The sequence below is a fragment of the Eupeodes corollae genome, chromosome 3 (assembly GCF_945859685.1).
Source record: "Eupeodes corollae chromosome 3, idEupCoro1.1, whole genome shotgun sequence".
In the NCBI taxonomy this organism is placed as follows: domain Eukaryota; kingdom Metazoa; phylum Arthropoda; class Insecta; order Diptera; family Syrphidae; genus Eupeodes; species Eupeodes corollae.
In genome coordinates, this window is record NC_079149.1 from 133,913,050 (window position 1) to 133,928,962 (window position 15,913).

The window sequence follows — 15,913 nt, forward strand, 5'->3', positions numbered from 1 at the left end:
TCTTGAATTTCTTTTTTTGGTCGACATTTTCTAATTATTGAAAATACCTATTTTATTTTAATATTTTTTTACTTCCCATTGGAAATTATTGTAATGGGTCCGATTTGTCAAATTGAAAATTTTGACATTTCTCGAGGTTTCAAGGTCCCTAGAGTCGAAATAAAAGGTTTTTAGAAACATGGTTGTGCGTGCGTGTGTACGTACGTTCGTACGTCCGAACTTTCGCGACGTTTTTTTCGTCGTCCATAGCTCAAGAACCAGAAGAGATATCGACTTCAAATAAATTTTGTTATACAGATAATAAGGCAGAAAGCTGCAGAAAGGGCTCTCAAGAATATTGCGTAGGTGTTTTTTTTACCATAGCAGTAAAAAAAAAGGTGAAAATTTTGGATAACCCTAAATATCTTACGAACCAAAAACGCTAGAGACTTGAATTAAATTTTATATAATATATTGTAACGTGATATCAACCAAGTTATTTTTTGAAAAAAATCCATTTAACGGTGTTTTTATAAATCAAAAAACTGAAAAAAATGTGTCACCTACCAAATTTTACGACTAAAATATGATTTCATCTCCAAAACAATTTTGTGCAACGAAAAATAATGTTTTTCAAATCTGATAAAATTTTGAGAAAAATCGAATTGACAGTTTTTTTATAAAAAATAAAAACCTAAACAAAAATTAATAAAAGTTGGTAAAAATTGACTTTCGACTCAAATATCTTTTCAAAACTTTGATATATTGGCTTTAATTTACTTTTATCTTTCAAAAAATATTGTTGTCAACATTTAATAAAATTTTGAGAAAAATCGAATTGACAGTTTGTTTACAAAAAATTAAAAACGAAAAAAATTAACAAAAATTGGTAAAAATTGAATATCGATTCAAAACTCTTTTCATTTCATTTTTATATAAAAATCCAACAGTCCGTTTTTTCATAAAAAATAAAATCTACAAAAAATATTACGCAAATTTGGTCAAAATTGATACGAGTACATATAGACAAACTTTTAAGCAAGACAAATTGACAGACGGGATGGGAAGTTATAAGTGTGGGTCACATACCAGCATCTTTTTTGAAGTAGTTTGACAGGATTGTGCACACTGATAACTTCCCATCACGTCTGTCGATTTGTCTTGCTTAAAAGTTTGTCTATCAATTTTTAGCAAATTTGCGTTTTATTTTTTGTAGATTTTATTTTTATGAAAAAACCGACTGATGGATTTTTATATAAAAATCACTAAATATCGAAAACAATATTTTCTGTGAAATAAAAAAAGGTTTGAAGCCAATATTATTAATTTTTGAAAAGCTATTTGAGTCGAAAGTAAATGTTTACCAAGTTTTAGTATTGTTTTTTTTTTTTGAGTTTTATTTTTTGTAAAAAAAACTGTCAATGAGATTTTCTTCAAATTTCTATCAAATGTTGAAAAGAATATTTCATATAAGATAAAATTATTTTGAATCCAATATTTCAAATTTTTGAAAAGATATTTGAGGTGAAAATCAATTTAGACCAACTTTTGTTAATTTTTTTTTTAGGTTTTTAATTTTTTGTACAAAAACTGTCAATTTGATTTTGTTATAAGATAAAATTAGTTTGAAGCCTAAATTTCAACTTTTTGAAAAGATATTTGAATCGATATTCAATTTTTACCAACTTTGAGTAAAGTTTTTTTAGATTTTTATTTTGTATAAAAAAAACTGTCAATTCGATTATTCTTCGTTGCACAAAATTGTTTTGGAGATGAAATCATATTTTAGTCGTAAAATTTGGTAGGTGACACATTTTTTTTTTCAGTTTTTTGATTTATAAAAAAACCGTTAAATGGATTTTTTTCAAAAAATATACTTTGATATCACGTTACAATATATTATATAAAATTTAATTCAAGTCTCTAGCGTTTTTGGTTCGTAAGATATTTAGGGTTAACCAAAATTTTCACCTTTTTTTCAAACTGCTATGGTAAAAAAAAGAACCTACGCAATTTTCTTGAGAGCCCTTTCTGCATCTTTCTGCTTTATTATCTGTATAGCAAAATTTATTTGAAGTCGATATCTCTTCTGGTTCTTGAGCTATGGACGACGAAAAAAACGTAGCGAACGTACGGACGTACGGACGTATGAACGTACGTACACACGCACGCACAGACATCTTTCTAAAAATCTTTTATTTCGACTCTAGGGACCTTGAAACGTCAAAAAATGTCAAAATTTTCAATTTGACAAATCGGACCCATTATAATAACTTCGTATGGGAAGTTAAAAAAATGCAATACCCAGGAGTGATAGTACTCAAAAAAAAATCAAGAAAACAAAATATATGACAGCGAATTCACGATACCTACAATACCTCTTTACCCTTTTTTATACCTACACTACAATGTGCAACCACAAAACTTGCCGAAAGTTGAACCAAAAATCAAATTCTGCGTATACGATTGACTACGTAACACCCAAATCACGAGTCCATGGCCTTACATCATACCACATACTAGAAAAAAAAATATTTCTAAGAAAAGTCTTTTTTTTGTTGTTTTTCTGTTATTGTATACCGCAAGCAAAACAAAGAATACAAAAACTAAATGAGCCATGAGACCAACAACAACAAAAAAAATCTGAGAGAGGATGGGCGGGCAAAATTCTTTTGCAAAGAATTCTCTTCTTGAGCGCTGAGATGCAGTGGCATTCTTGGGAACTGGAAACTTCATTGTGTGCGTTTACAAAGAAATTTGTTGTTAAAAAATGCAAAATAGACCTCTTTTATAAAAATTAAATTAAATAAACAGTAGACGCAAGAACTTTTTACTTTTTTAAATAGAATAAACAAAATGCCAAAAAAAAATAAAAAAAATATTTTGCAATTATATAAACTCCCAATCCCTCACAATTGCACCACAAATGTTGTTATATTGAAATGCATTTTTAATTATGTTGCGACAAATATTTTTTTTTTTCAAAATCGATAGTAAGAGTAATATATATGGTCCTTTTTTTTAAAAAAAAAATTAAAACTAAAAAAATAAAAATCAGCTCGCCCCATGAATTCGCAAAAAATATTGGAAAAAAAAGAATGCATTTTGGATTTGTTGTCTAAAAAAGTTACTATAACTATTTTTAAAAAAAAAAATTTTAAAGCAAATATCTGAACATATATTTAGAATTTGAAAAAAAGTTAAATTGACTTAGCTAGCTGTTATACTTTGGAAGTTTTATCAAATATTGCACCTATGCCACAATGCAAATTTGCCCTATTTTTCATAGTTTTCTACAATTTTTCTTGGAATAAATAAATAAATTAAAAAAAAAAGAAAATCGATACTATTTATAAAAATGTATTGTTTTTTGGTAAAAAATATAAAAAAAATAAAAAATTTTATTTTACACACTGCCCCATTGATTTTCGCAAGTAACTACCTGAATTTAATGATTTTTTAGTGATTCTAGTGCTGTTAAGGAACAAACAATTTTTTTAAATTTTTTATTCCTTTATACATATTTAGCCCAATATATTTTCAATCAAAACCCGTTTATTTCGTTTAAATATTTAAAAAAATGTGAACGCTACAAAGCTAAGCGCAAAGCACCAATCAATTTTTTTGCATGCGACATGCCCTTAACGAATTCGTGTTCTCGACAAGGGTATAACATCAAATTAAGGAATATGTATTGGAAAAGAAATAATATTGAAAATGGGCGTTTTAAAATTTGGGCAGAAATCAGCACTTTAAATTAACTTCAAAATAAAACTTTTTTAAATTAACTTCGAGAAAAAACCTTAATTTTGCCGACCAAAGTCATGAACCTTCTAAATCTTATACGAAGTCTCAGAAATTAAAATTCCAATTACGAGGCTATAGCAAATCATTCTTTCCGCCAGGCGTTTTAAAAGCTAGTTTGAGTTTCAAAAGAACGAAATTTCACTTCGAATTAGAAATAAGATAAGAATATTCTCCAAGCAAATTAACAAACGTTTCAGTGTAAAATAAATTCAAATTCCATGCAGGAAGAATTGTTTGCAAATGAGATAATATCCGTGGAATTTCATAATAGACGAAGAGTGAAAACATAATAAATGAAATATTTTTCTAGTTTAATTTTAAAAATAGCATAAATTAAAATATTTGATTGTTGTTTAAGATGTCCGAAGATGCAAATACTTCTCTCTAAATTACCTTATTTTTTATATATTTAATTATTCTTAAATTTAAGCAATGATTTTATTTAAGTATAAGAAAATTATAGTTTGAAAAACGTAGTTTAATTTAAAAGACAGTAGCAACATAATATTTACTATATTTTCTGCTCAACTAAAACTTCGGTCCTAAATTCAAGGATCAGGCAGGTTCAGACAACATAAGGGACTTCATTTGCAGTCAACTTCATTCTTTGAACGTATATTTTTATCAAATGGAGTAGTAAGTTTTCCAAGTGTCATGAATTTCAAATTCAGGAACTTTACTTCACAAACCTCAACTTTAAGATCATAGTCAAAAAAACTACCAAAAACATTATTGACTACAAAACATTCCTCAAGCAAGTTACAAGTCCATCACAATTTTAATTTTGTATTGTAAGAAAATATTAAACATCTAAGCCGTTTGACTTTTATTCTGCTAACTAAGTCAGTGTCGCTGTACACCCCGACCAGTTCGTCGTTATATCTTCTCCTCCATTCTCCAAGCATCATAAAACGTTCTCATCTTTCTTTGACAGGGTCCAGGCCTCAGCGCCATAAATGAGAACCGGGATGATGAGTGTCTTATAGATAGTGATTTTAGATGCTCGAGAGAGGATTTTACTTCAGCATCTATATAGCACACCAAAGTTTTGTCTTCATTTGTTTGAAGCCTTAAAGATGGTGTTAAAGTTCCTTTTGAATCTTCAAGTTTGTAGGTTTTTATCAGTTGTTTAATTTTTGACTTTTGGCTTAGTTTGAACGATCCATCTTTTTCCCGGTCGATCTCTATACCGAGATAATGTTTCGCTTCACCCAAATCTTTCATCTTTACATACTTTTGGAGTTCTTTATATATGGTGTTTATAAGTTCTTCAGAAAATCCAGCCACCAGAATGTCATCAACATAAATATTGTTTGGCCGTTGCTTTCTTTCCTTGAAAAAGACATGGATCAGCTGTCGATGCCTTGAATCCCATTCCATGTAAGATCTCTGTTGCTCTCTTGTTCCATTCCCGGACTGGTTGTTTAAGACCATATATGCTTTTATTAAGTATAAACACCTTTTCTTCATGACCCAAAATTATGAACCCTGGGGGTTGGTCCATGAAAATTTCATCGCTCAGTGTTGCATTCAAGTTAGCATTTTTCACGTCAAAATGCCGCACGTGCAAACGTCTCAATTGTGTAACCACTAGAAGAGTTCTTATTTACCGAATTTTTGAGAAAACCCTGTTGCAACAAGTCGGGCTTTATGAGTACTAATGCTTCCGTCTACATTTAGTTTGGTTTTAAATAACCATTTACAACTTACTGTTCTTCTTTCAGGCGGCAGATCTGTAAGTTTCCAAACTTTAAGCTCGTTCATTTACTTGATTTTGTGCTGCTTTAGTCCACTTGCGCTTCTCGGCAAAGTGGTAAACGCAATACTTCATCCCAGGATTCTGGTTCTTTCGAGATACTAACCAGGGCTTTGTACGACAGACGTATTGGAGGAATCAATGACAAGCCAATCATTAAATGAGATGCTTTCGTCTCTTCCCAGTCAGAGAAGTGTCTTCCGTTTCATAATTGTGTACAGTTCTGGATTCTTGGCTTTTTGTGGGTTGCTGATTCTTGGGTTCATTTTCGATAATTTTCAAAGATCTGGATATCCAAACTCTATTAGATTTTGGATCAAGTATACGATATCCTTTTGAGTTGAGATCGTATCCAACAAGAACGCCTTCTTCTGCTTTGTCACCCCACTTCTTCCTCTTCTGTTTTGGAACTAAGGTAAACGATTTGGATTCAAACACTCTAATATGGCTCAGATCAGGTTTCTCTCCAGTAAACAGCTCAATTGGAGTCTTCTCGAGACTTTTACTAAGAAACCTATTCTGCAAATATGCTCCTATTGATACGGCTTCTCCCAAGAAACGATTTGGAAGATAGGAGTTGATGTCTGCATAGGACCACACAGATCAGAATGTATCAACTTTAATGATTGCTTTTCTCTAATTTGTCTCACAGGAAACTTATACTGTGCCAGCTTGCCTTTGATGCAATCTTCCCAAATGATCTTCTCAGTATACTTCCTCAAATGAATGCCAGTTGCAAGATCTTCCTTCACAAGTTTCTCGATAGCTACTGCATCTCTATGTCCAAGTCGACGATGCCACTGATGAATACACAATCAATTGTCAGCTTTATAGGACAGTTCAATAGAATGTTCAGTTTCCAGCTTGTAAAGACTGTAATTTCGCTTTGCTACAGCAATCATTCGGGATCCATTGTAGATTTGACCTTATTTTATGACCTTGATTTGCTATTCGTTGCGTCGAAAGCAATCCCCCATCAAGCTCAGGAACAAATAAGACTTCATTGAGAAATATCTTCTGGTTATTGCCATTAGGTACTAGGCAATTTAATGAGCCTGAAGACATCACTGACGAGCTATTAGCAAGATATATTTTTGTGTTATCATTTTGAATCGAATCAAACAAGTTTTTATCGTTGGTCATATGGATTGTAGCTCCAAAGTCAATATACCACCCACCGCACTCAGCTCGTACTTCAGCACAAACTTCAAACGAGAGAAAATCTTTATTGCTAATGCTGTCATGTTATATTGATGCAACAGATGACTTGGCATGCTTCCTTTTTTGCAAAGTTCACTTGTATTTGTGGCAGTAAGCTTTAACATGTCCTATTTTGTTACAATAAAAGCACGTTCTTGCTTCTTTTACATCCGTTTTCTTCGATTTTGTAGACTTTTGATTTCTTCTTTGGTTAGACCACATAGTAACTTCATTTTTATTTTTGTCACCATAGCTTTCAAAACGTCTTTGATATTCGTCTAACATCTTACCATTGACATATTCAATTGTTAAGTCCGTCTCATTTCGACCTTCGAGTGCAGTAACAAGCCCAGAGTAAGATTCTGGTAGACTCACAAACAAAACTGCAACAACATCATCTTGTTCTAAAGATTTTCCAGAAGCTCTCAAAAAACCTACAACCTTAAGAATAGCATCTATAGCACCATAGCACATCTTAGCACTAGTATAGTGAATGCCATATAATTTTCTTCTTAAGTAGAGACGACTTCCAAAGTTGACCTCTCGTATTTCTTAGAGAAAACTTCCCAAATACTAAACGCATCTTCTTGATGGGCAATGTTCATCAATTGACCATCCTCTACGCTCAACGTTAAATAAGCTTTCGCTTTATTATTCTTCTTCGTCCATTCATCATCGATTTCTGCTGGTTTCGTTTTGCTAACAACATCCCAAAGTTCATCTCTTATAAGGACGGTTTGAATTTTCGTCTTCCAGAAAATATAATTTCCTCCATTTAAAAGAGAAAAAGTCCATCATTAGATTTGTGGATTATACTTTTGAAATGGTTAAAATAATTAGCAATTATTATTTGTGCCACGATGCTGGGCCCATAACCTATTGCAATTATCCTCTTCAATAAATATTTCCTTTAGAAATAAGAACAAGGACTTCTTTCTAGTAACGATGATTATGATCTAATGATATTAATTTAATTTTCATAAAAATATTTAACGAAAATTTACTTGAAACAATATATAAAAACAAAGTATAAATTAATTCAAAGGATTGAACAGTCTGAGAGCGCAGTTTCAACAAAAATGATTCGAACTCATGATCTATGGCCTACAGAAATCGCTGTTTTCTTGTTGTTGTGTTTATCGAAAATAGGTCTTCATATTTTTGTTTTTGTTTATAGATTGAAAAATAAAAATACCTTCTTGTGTAGTTTTCAGAAAAAAATACAACAATTTAGTTTGTTGAAATTTTGTGTTTATTTCGAGTAATCAAATAATTCATTTTTATGAAAAAAGTATTGCTTACAGTAATGAATAATGTTAGATTAATAAACATTTTTTAGTTGTTTAGTTTTAATGCAGATCAGTGTTGTGTTTTGTGTGTGGTTTTATGTTTTCTTGTTTATTATGTATGATGAGTTTTGAGTTGCGTTCTTTTTCAATCGAGAAAAAAAATTAACCTTTACTCAGTTTTGTGTTTTTTTTTTAATTTGTTCTTTTAATTTCTTTGGTAACTTCGTTACAAGTACATTTTACGTTGAAATCAGTGAGTATACCATTCTGTAGGGAAAATAGAATCAACATTTTAATAAAATTAAACTTCAAAACATCTTAATCAAACTCACCCATAAATATAGTAAAAGAATGAGATCAAATAAATGGCCAACTTAATCCACCCCTCCCGCATATTCTTGGACAGGTTATCAGTACTCAGGACAGTTGTCGGATCGTATAACCCTGGTCCGGTCATCACAGGTCGATTTTTGTACCTTTAAAAACAACATCAGACACCATTTACAATTAGTCATGCTCATGCTACCTGATTTTGATTAAAAAACCTCTGACTTTACAGAAGCAACAACAACAACAAAAACAACACAAATTAAATAAAGAACCACTTACCGCCATACATGGTACGCAATTAGAGGTATATTTATACAGAGCGAAAACCATTCGCCTGAGAACAAGAACAATAAATTAAGGAAGATATGCAGCAAATATTCGGGGAGCACTAGCTGAAAAGTTGATAACAATAATAGGCAAGTTATTTTGGGTTGCGCGTGAGATGAGTGAGCAGAAAATAAATTAAACAAATATTAAGAGCCTGCTTGGCCTGGGCGCCGCCTGGGTCTTACCGGGTTCAGACTATTACACTGGTCAATGGGATTTTTGTAGTCTGTTTTGAGTTCATCGAATGCGATAACATGGAAAATAGCAAAGAATATTAAAAATGCATCCCCGATTAGGGCTACAATATATGTGAAGGCCGAAAAGTTGAACACCATTTTTTTAATAATTTTTTCTTTTAGTTAAATTTTTATTTCTCGGCCACTGCAGAATTCACAAGTGACATATTTGTTTGAAGATTCTTTTTTTCTTGGTTAAAAAGGGTTGTCAAAGTCATGGAGTGTTGAATGGTGTCATTTACAACAAACCGATTGCAGTGCACTCTGACATTTCGATGTGGAACTAATATATGTTTTCGCTTTTCATGAGGAGAGTATTTCTGAAATTCGATAAAACCGTTTCTTAACCCTGCAGTCGTCGCGCACCAAAATGTTACACCAGTCGTCGCGTGGATTACATATGTAATGCATTTTTAAATTAGAATAAAACCAAAAAGCTTTAATTTTTTTTAAAATTTATTTTGGCTTTAAAAAGTAATTACAAGTTATATTAAGTTAAGTTAACTAACTGTTCTATCTATTTAACTGTAAATACTTAAAGAGATGAAAAATCCCCACCACTGGTTTCTTAGGAATACTCCATTTACAATAGTAATCCGCGCGACGACTGCAGGGTTAAATAGACAATAGAAAACAATATAAATTGTATTATGTCAGATGATAATGTAATTTTTTTAATTAGTTTCTGATTCCATAAGAAAATTATTTTAAGTGACACTTATTTTGTCATTATATTTTGATCCCATTCGCTTTTCAACTGGCTTGGAAGAAAATTTCTAAGTAGTAGAGCAGCCCAAATTTCGACATTACTTGTTTAATTTTGACGTTTCTCAAGATAGAAAAAGTAACGTATTAGATTATTAAACATATTTTAGGTGTTTCTTTTACTTTTTAATGCAGATCAGTGTTGTGTTTTCTTTCTAATTTTATGTTTATTTGTTTATTCGTTCAGTTAATGTATATTCCACAATGTTGAAACCTTTAAACGTAAGTGTCCTCGAAATTCATCACTGTTAAAAATAGCATTCACTTCTTCTGACAAAATCTCCAAAACTCACATAGCTAAAACTCTGCTTAAAGAATGAGTTTTAAGACAAATTTGATATTTAAAATTATTATATAATCCTTAATTTGTTTTTCATCTTGAAAAAATAGAATAGCAACAAATTATTTTATTCTTATAAAATTTGTTAACAGTTTTTGTACTGCTCAAAGACTGAAAAAACAAGTTAGTCACAATGGGATATTTTTTCAAAATGATTGGGAAAATTTTCGGTACAAAACCAAAGATTTAAGTGAAATTCGGAATTTGTTACATTCAGCTAGGTTTTTTAAACAAAATTATTTAATTTGAACACAAAGAAACAATCTGATAGGGCGTATTTTTGTAGGCCCATTAAAGCAGTTTGATTAACAAAAAGATAAATTTGATCCCATTTTAAACCTGACATAAAAATTTCTTAAACCACGCTTTAGAATTATGGCTCTGTTACCTCATTACTTGAATAAGATTTTTTGGGGTTAAGTACTATAATTAAACGTTAATGTATGTTTACATTTCGTTAATTTATTAAATACTCTATTTTACAATTTTGATTGCCTCTTAAGTGTTAACAAATTCTTTCGCGCATAAAGTATAACTTATGGCTTCCACAAATTGAGCCATTTATACACATTAAGCTTGAGAGACCAATAAAACTGAACCAAATTTGTCTTCTTTTATCAAATGGGGTGGCGCAACAGTCCGTTGTGAACCAGATCCTAGTGACTTACAACTCTCAACCATTCCTGTGTGCGAGTACTGTTGTCAGGAATGGAAGGGACCTACAATTTTAGGCCGAATCCGAACGGCTAGTTTAAGAAAGCACTTTTTCATGACAAGAATTACTCTTAAAGGATTTGTCAAATCCTTGCAAGAGGTAGTACAAGCGAAAATTATTATTATTTTTTTTTTTAAATTAAGGTGGCACAGGCAGGGATTGAACCCAAGACCTCTTGCATGACAGTCCAACGCACTAACCATCATGCCACGGGTATACGTCTTCTTTTATAGACGAATATTTTTCTAAAACACAGACATTTTCTCCGAAAAAAAAAATACGTTCTAAAAACTCTAACGAAGTGCTGTTTCGTTGCCTTTACTTTACCTTATATAATACATTACATAGTCATTTTAAAGGTAGTTAAAAGCAATAAAAAAATTGCAATTGGGACTATCAACAAAAATTAAAGATATTTCGAGTATCACAGAAAAGGCTGCAGTATTCCTACCACTGCGCACCGGCTCGACAACAGAAAATACATTAAGGCCGCTATAACTTAAACATTGATTGACTCGAATCTTGAATATATCATTTAAGGGGCCGGTTATAGCTATCAGTAAAATTTGAAACAGGAGGTATCTGAAATGATTTTTATGTCATTAAATTAAATGTCACTTTGAAGTTCCTATTTGAAGAGTTTATTTTTTAGGTGCCGGTAGTAGCTATCAGTAAAATTTGAAACAGGATGAATCTGCAATGTTTTACTGATGAACGTTCAGTACGTTAACTCGGATGACTACCTCGTTGTAGCCAAGCTTCGGCTACGGATATCCTGATCCAAGCCAAAACAAGGAAGTACTGTGAGAAGATTCGACTTTAGACGACTTGCGATTGTGCAAGAGACTGCAATGTCCTTTTCCGATCGAGTCTCTAATAACCTCTTAAGGAGTCCTATGCTACCTGCATTAAGCATTGCCTTGCCATCAGAGATGCTACCTCTGAAGTGCTAGGTTTCACATGGCCACGACAGTGAAACACCTGGTTTGACGACGAATGCCGGCAAGCGCACGCAGCGAAACAGCAGGCATACAAAACGGCGCTGCACAAAAGGACCAGAGCTGCTCGCGAGCTCTACGAGCAGAAGAGGAGAGAGGAACACCGACTTCTTAGATGGAAAACAAGAGAGCATGAGAAGCGCGCGATCATGCAACAATTCCGCCTACCCGACCTCAACGAAGTGAAGATAGCTTTATCTAAACCTAAGTCAAACAAAGCTGCTGGAGCTGACGCATCGCTGCCGAACTATTCAAAGCAGCAGGCGATGTGGATGAGTGGAATCTCAGCATAGTGTACCCGATACATAAGAAAGGAGACCCTCTAAACTGCGCCAACTACAGAGGCATCAGTCTCCTTAACATATTACATATAAGATCCTCTCTGCCGTATTATGTGAACGTCTGAAGCCGTTCTTCAACAACCTGATAGTTCCTTATCAGTGTGGCTTCAGACCAGAAAAGTCCACTATCGATGAAATATTCACACTACAGCAGATCTTGGAAAAACCCCAGGAACTTCAAGTCGATATCCGACATCTTTTTATAGATTTTAAAGCCGCGTATGACAGCAACTATAATAGGGAAGAGCTCTTCAGAGCAATGTCTATACACTGCTATTAACACAGACAACAACACCAGCGCTGAAATCAAACGAAGAATAATTCTTGCAAATGGCTGCTTCTTTGGACTTAGAAGGCAATTGAGAAGTAAAGTTCTCTCTCGAGCATCTAAAATCACCGTCAATAAGACACTCATTATCCCTGTTCTCATTTATGGCGCTGAGGCCTGAACCTTGTCAAAGAAAGATGAGAGCGTCCTAGGATGCTTCGAGAGAAAAATTCTTCGGGTGATTTTTGGTCCCGTACGCATAGATGGATAATGGAGGAGAAGATATAACGACGAACTGTACGGGCTGTACAGCGACAGGTCATGTAGGGCGAATGTACATGAACGCTTCAGCCCGGAAGGTCTTCGAATCCAATCCCTAGGGACGGCGCAGTAGAAGAAGACCGCGACTCAGGTGGCGCACTCAGGTGGGTGAAGACCTCAACCAACTTGGTGGCGAAACTGAAGACAGCTAGCTAGAGACCGAGCTGGCTGGAGACACATGTTGGTTGAGGCACAGGTCCGTCCTGGACTGTAGCGCCACCTTAAGTAAGTATAAGTAAGTAAATTTACAATTTTTACTGTTGCTTTCATCAGTAACATTTTTAATGATGTGAACGGAACATTACATATTTGGAACACCAACAGTGAAACGAAATGGATTTTTGTTTTCTTTTGCCAGTCAGCTGTTCAGTAAAATTAAATTTCATCATTAAAAAATTAAAACGGATTTATAAATTAGATAAAACTTTAAATGCATTGTTTCTTTTTGAAAAAAAGTACTTGAATATAGGACTCATCTTATTGCATCAATCTTTTGCTAGAAATAAATCTGTAACATGTTCAAAAACCAAAAACTAAAATTTTCCAGGATCGATTTCAATGATAGCTATAACTGACGCCTAGCAGATAATTGTATAAAGAACTATTTAGGAGTTATAAAACAAGATGCAAACAAAATAATTGTCTTTCAAAATGGTGCGCTTTTTTCTGGTGGTACCACCATGAAACTTAGTTTTCCAATAGAAAATATTTGTCTAAACATAATCGGCTGCGCTACATCTTTTTCAATTACTCTTCAAGGATTTGTTGATTCCTCGAAAGTACCCGCAAACGGTGGCACATGTAGCTGCTGAGCTCAAGATGTCTCATGATAGTTCTACACACTAACCATCATGCTAAGCGTATAATTTATGTCAATTCAACAGAAAATTTAAAATGATCTTTCATCGTGAATATTGTGAGAAAATGTGACACATAATCACTAAGCAGATAAATTTGTTTTTCCAAGTTCTTTATTTAATTGGAGTCAATCTGTAGTTTAATTGATTTTATAATTCACTTTTTCATGAGAAAGCAAAACAGCATTTGTCGACATATTTTGACATTTATAAAGAGAAGCATTCAATATTAAAATACTCCTGACATTCCAACCAAACGCTATTCATTTTGACGCATCTAAATTTAATTAGGTATTTTTTTTAAACAGTACGTAATTGATTAATCAAACTACAACTTCCTGAATTCCCTGCAATGAAGGAAGTTTTTATCATGAAAAGTTAATTTGCCTATCAAAATTATTTTAAATACGAAAACTATCAAGCTTCTGCAAAAACCTATAATACAAACGCTTAGTACCTTCCAAATCCCAGGAAAAAAGATTATTTCGTGCTAAAAAGAAATTACCCATTTAATCAGTGACAAAAAAATAATATGTTTTGATTAGTAGTCTTACGATGGAACATAATCTTCCTGTCACAAAACCTGAACAAAACAAAATACAACACTCCTCCACGTTGCCTTGGTCAGCCACCGAACGCGCACAATTTTCTTTTTTACTTTATGTAGGCGCGTGCCCTGGTCCAATGCCACAGCAATGACCAATGTTACAATTACAATCCGCTTGAAGCTATGACGACGGGTTAAGATGCTCAAACGATAGAATTGCAAAAATCTGTCCAGGCGTACACGCAGTGCATCAGCGTCGCAGCTGTTGTGTCATATACCTGGGGCTGGAGATGGAACTATGGACTGCGGGATGCAATTGCGCGTCCAAGAGGTAGGTAAAACATTTTTGGCCGCATCGAGGTGATTTCCGGTTTTCCATCGAAACTTGCGAGCAAATAAAATTGAAAGCGAATTACCAAAAAAGACTTGCTCTGTGGAATTCAGTCAGTGTTTGGATGTTGACTGGAGTAGTGGTTATAGAGAAATCTTAGTGCAATGGGAATAAGGTGATAGTTATGTTTGTTTTTGTTTATATAACGTGGATTTAAAATAATTTCTTCAAAAAAAGGTTGGTTATTCTGGCGGTCATGGGTCTGGGAGCTATGTACATGCTCCATCTTTTGGCCCAGGATTATGATCGAATTCGCCGTCCGATAACTAAAGCCATCGAACGAGCGCTGCGTGGGAAACGTGATGTAACTGCATACGAGTACGAGAGAAATGAGGTTGTTGACATCCACGTTAACTGGAAGAGCATATTAGATCGAGATCCTTTGAGCTGCCTGCAGTCATTGATATGTCAAATAATGTCAGGAAGTGCAGTTAATCAGTTGGACGATAAGGAAGTAGAAATATTTAAACAATTTATAAAGTTAACATATCGAGATGCTCCCACATCTGTCAAATCAGCATATGCAAAGGGTTTAGCGTATAAAGGCATTACAGAAGCTTGCTATGTGGAATACCCTTTTTGTTTGTATTCAGCGAAGACGATGTTGGGAATCCTGCGATGGCTTTCATAATAAGATTCAAATTCAAAATATATTCATTAATAAGTGGTAGTACGATTATTTAATATTTCAAAATAGCAATAACAATAATGTAACCATAGTGATTCTATATTAGAATTTTATTTTGTAACATATTTGTTTAAATAATTAAAAGTAATATAAGAAAGAGAATGAGGTGTGTATGTTGATTCTTTTCAAAAATATAAGTGTTCTATTCGTTTTCTAACTATTGCACTATTTTTTTTAGAACAAAGTTTAATTGCACAGACCGGACGGAAAATCATTTTCCTGGACAGCTAATGTCGAAAAATACAAATCGTTCTACTAATATGTGTTTCAATTGTACTCAATTGCAATGATAGATTTTTGTCAGCAAAATGTTTTGGGTTCATTTCAATCAGGATTTTTTTTTAAATTGACAGATATTTTCAATAGTCGCTATAAGCGCCCTGTCAAAAACAATTCAAGTGATCGATTTCATTTATGAAAACCAATGACCGCTGTAACGGGCCCTTTACAATCTATAACAATACCTCATCGTTTCTTAACTCATTGTCAAAGTGTCAAATAAAATATAACAAACCAAAACTCAGTTCCCAAGATGAGTTAAAAGTGTTGAACTTTCAAATTGAATGATTGGCTTGGAAGAAAATAAACAGTTCGTTAACAAAAGCAATATTTTTTGAAATTTCCTTTCTTTGCATTTAATTTATTTGTCAAAAAAGAAAATTAGTATTGATTAAGGATATGTTTTGAAACACGTATTATTTACCATCCTATCGATGAATTAAATTCTGTTTGAAGTTATTTATTTTATTTGTTTTTAA

At 33.0% G+C, this 15,913-nt stretch overlaps 2 protein-coding genes across 2 annotated transcripts; one reads left to right on the forward strand and one right to left on the reverse strand.

Moving 5' to 3' along the window:
• Nucleotides 1-7,962: 7,962 nt before the first annotated feature.
• LOC129950144 (protein cornichon) lies at nucleotides 7,963-9,118 on the reverse strand. The gene is made up of 4 exons (XM_056061981.1): nucleotides 8,874-9,118; nucleotides 8,641-8,753; nucleotides 8,364-8,507; nucleotides 7,963-8,298 (listed from the first exon to the last, which is right to left on the reverse strand). The coding sequence occupies exons 1-4, from the start codon at nucleotides 9,021-9,023 to the stop codon at nucleotides 8,271-8,273; spliced, it is 435 nt and encodes a 144-aa protein (XP_055917956.1). The 5' UTR covers nucleotides 9,024-9,118; the 3' UTR covers nucleotides 7,963-8,270.
• Nucleotides 9,119-14,366: 5,248 nt separating this feature from the next.
• LOC129952322 (uncharacterized) lies at nucleotides 14,367-15,257 on the forward strand. Its single transcript, XM_056064856.1, has 2 exons — nucleotides 14,367-14,582; nucleotides 14,645-15,257. The coding sequence occupies exons 1-2, from the start codon at nucleotides 14,572-14,574 to the stop codon at nucleotides 15,096-15,098; spliced, it is 465 nt and encodes a 154-aa protein (XP_055920831.1). The 5' UTR covers nucleotides 14,367-14,571; the 3' UTR covers nucleotides 15,099-15,257.
• The last annotated feature ends 656 nt before the right edge of the window (nucleotides 15,258-15,913 follow it).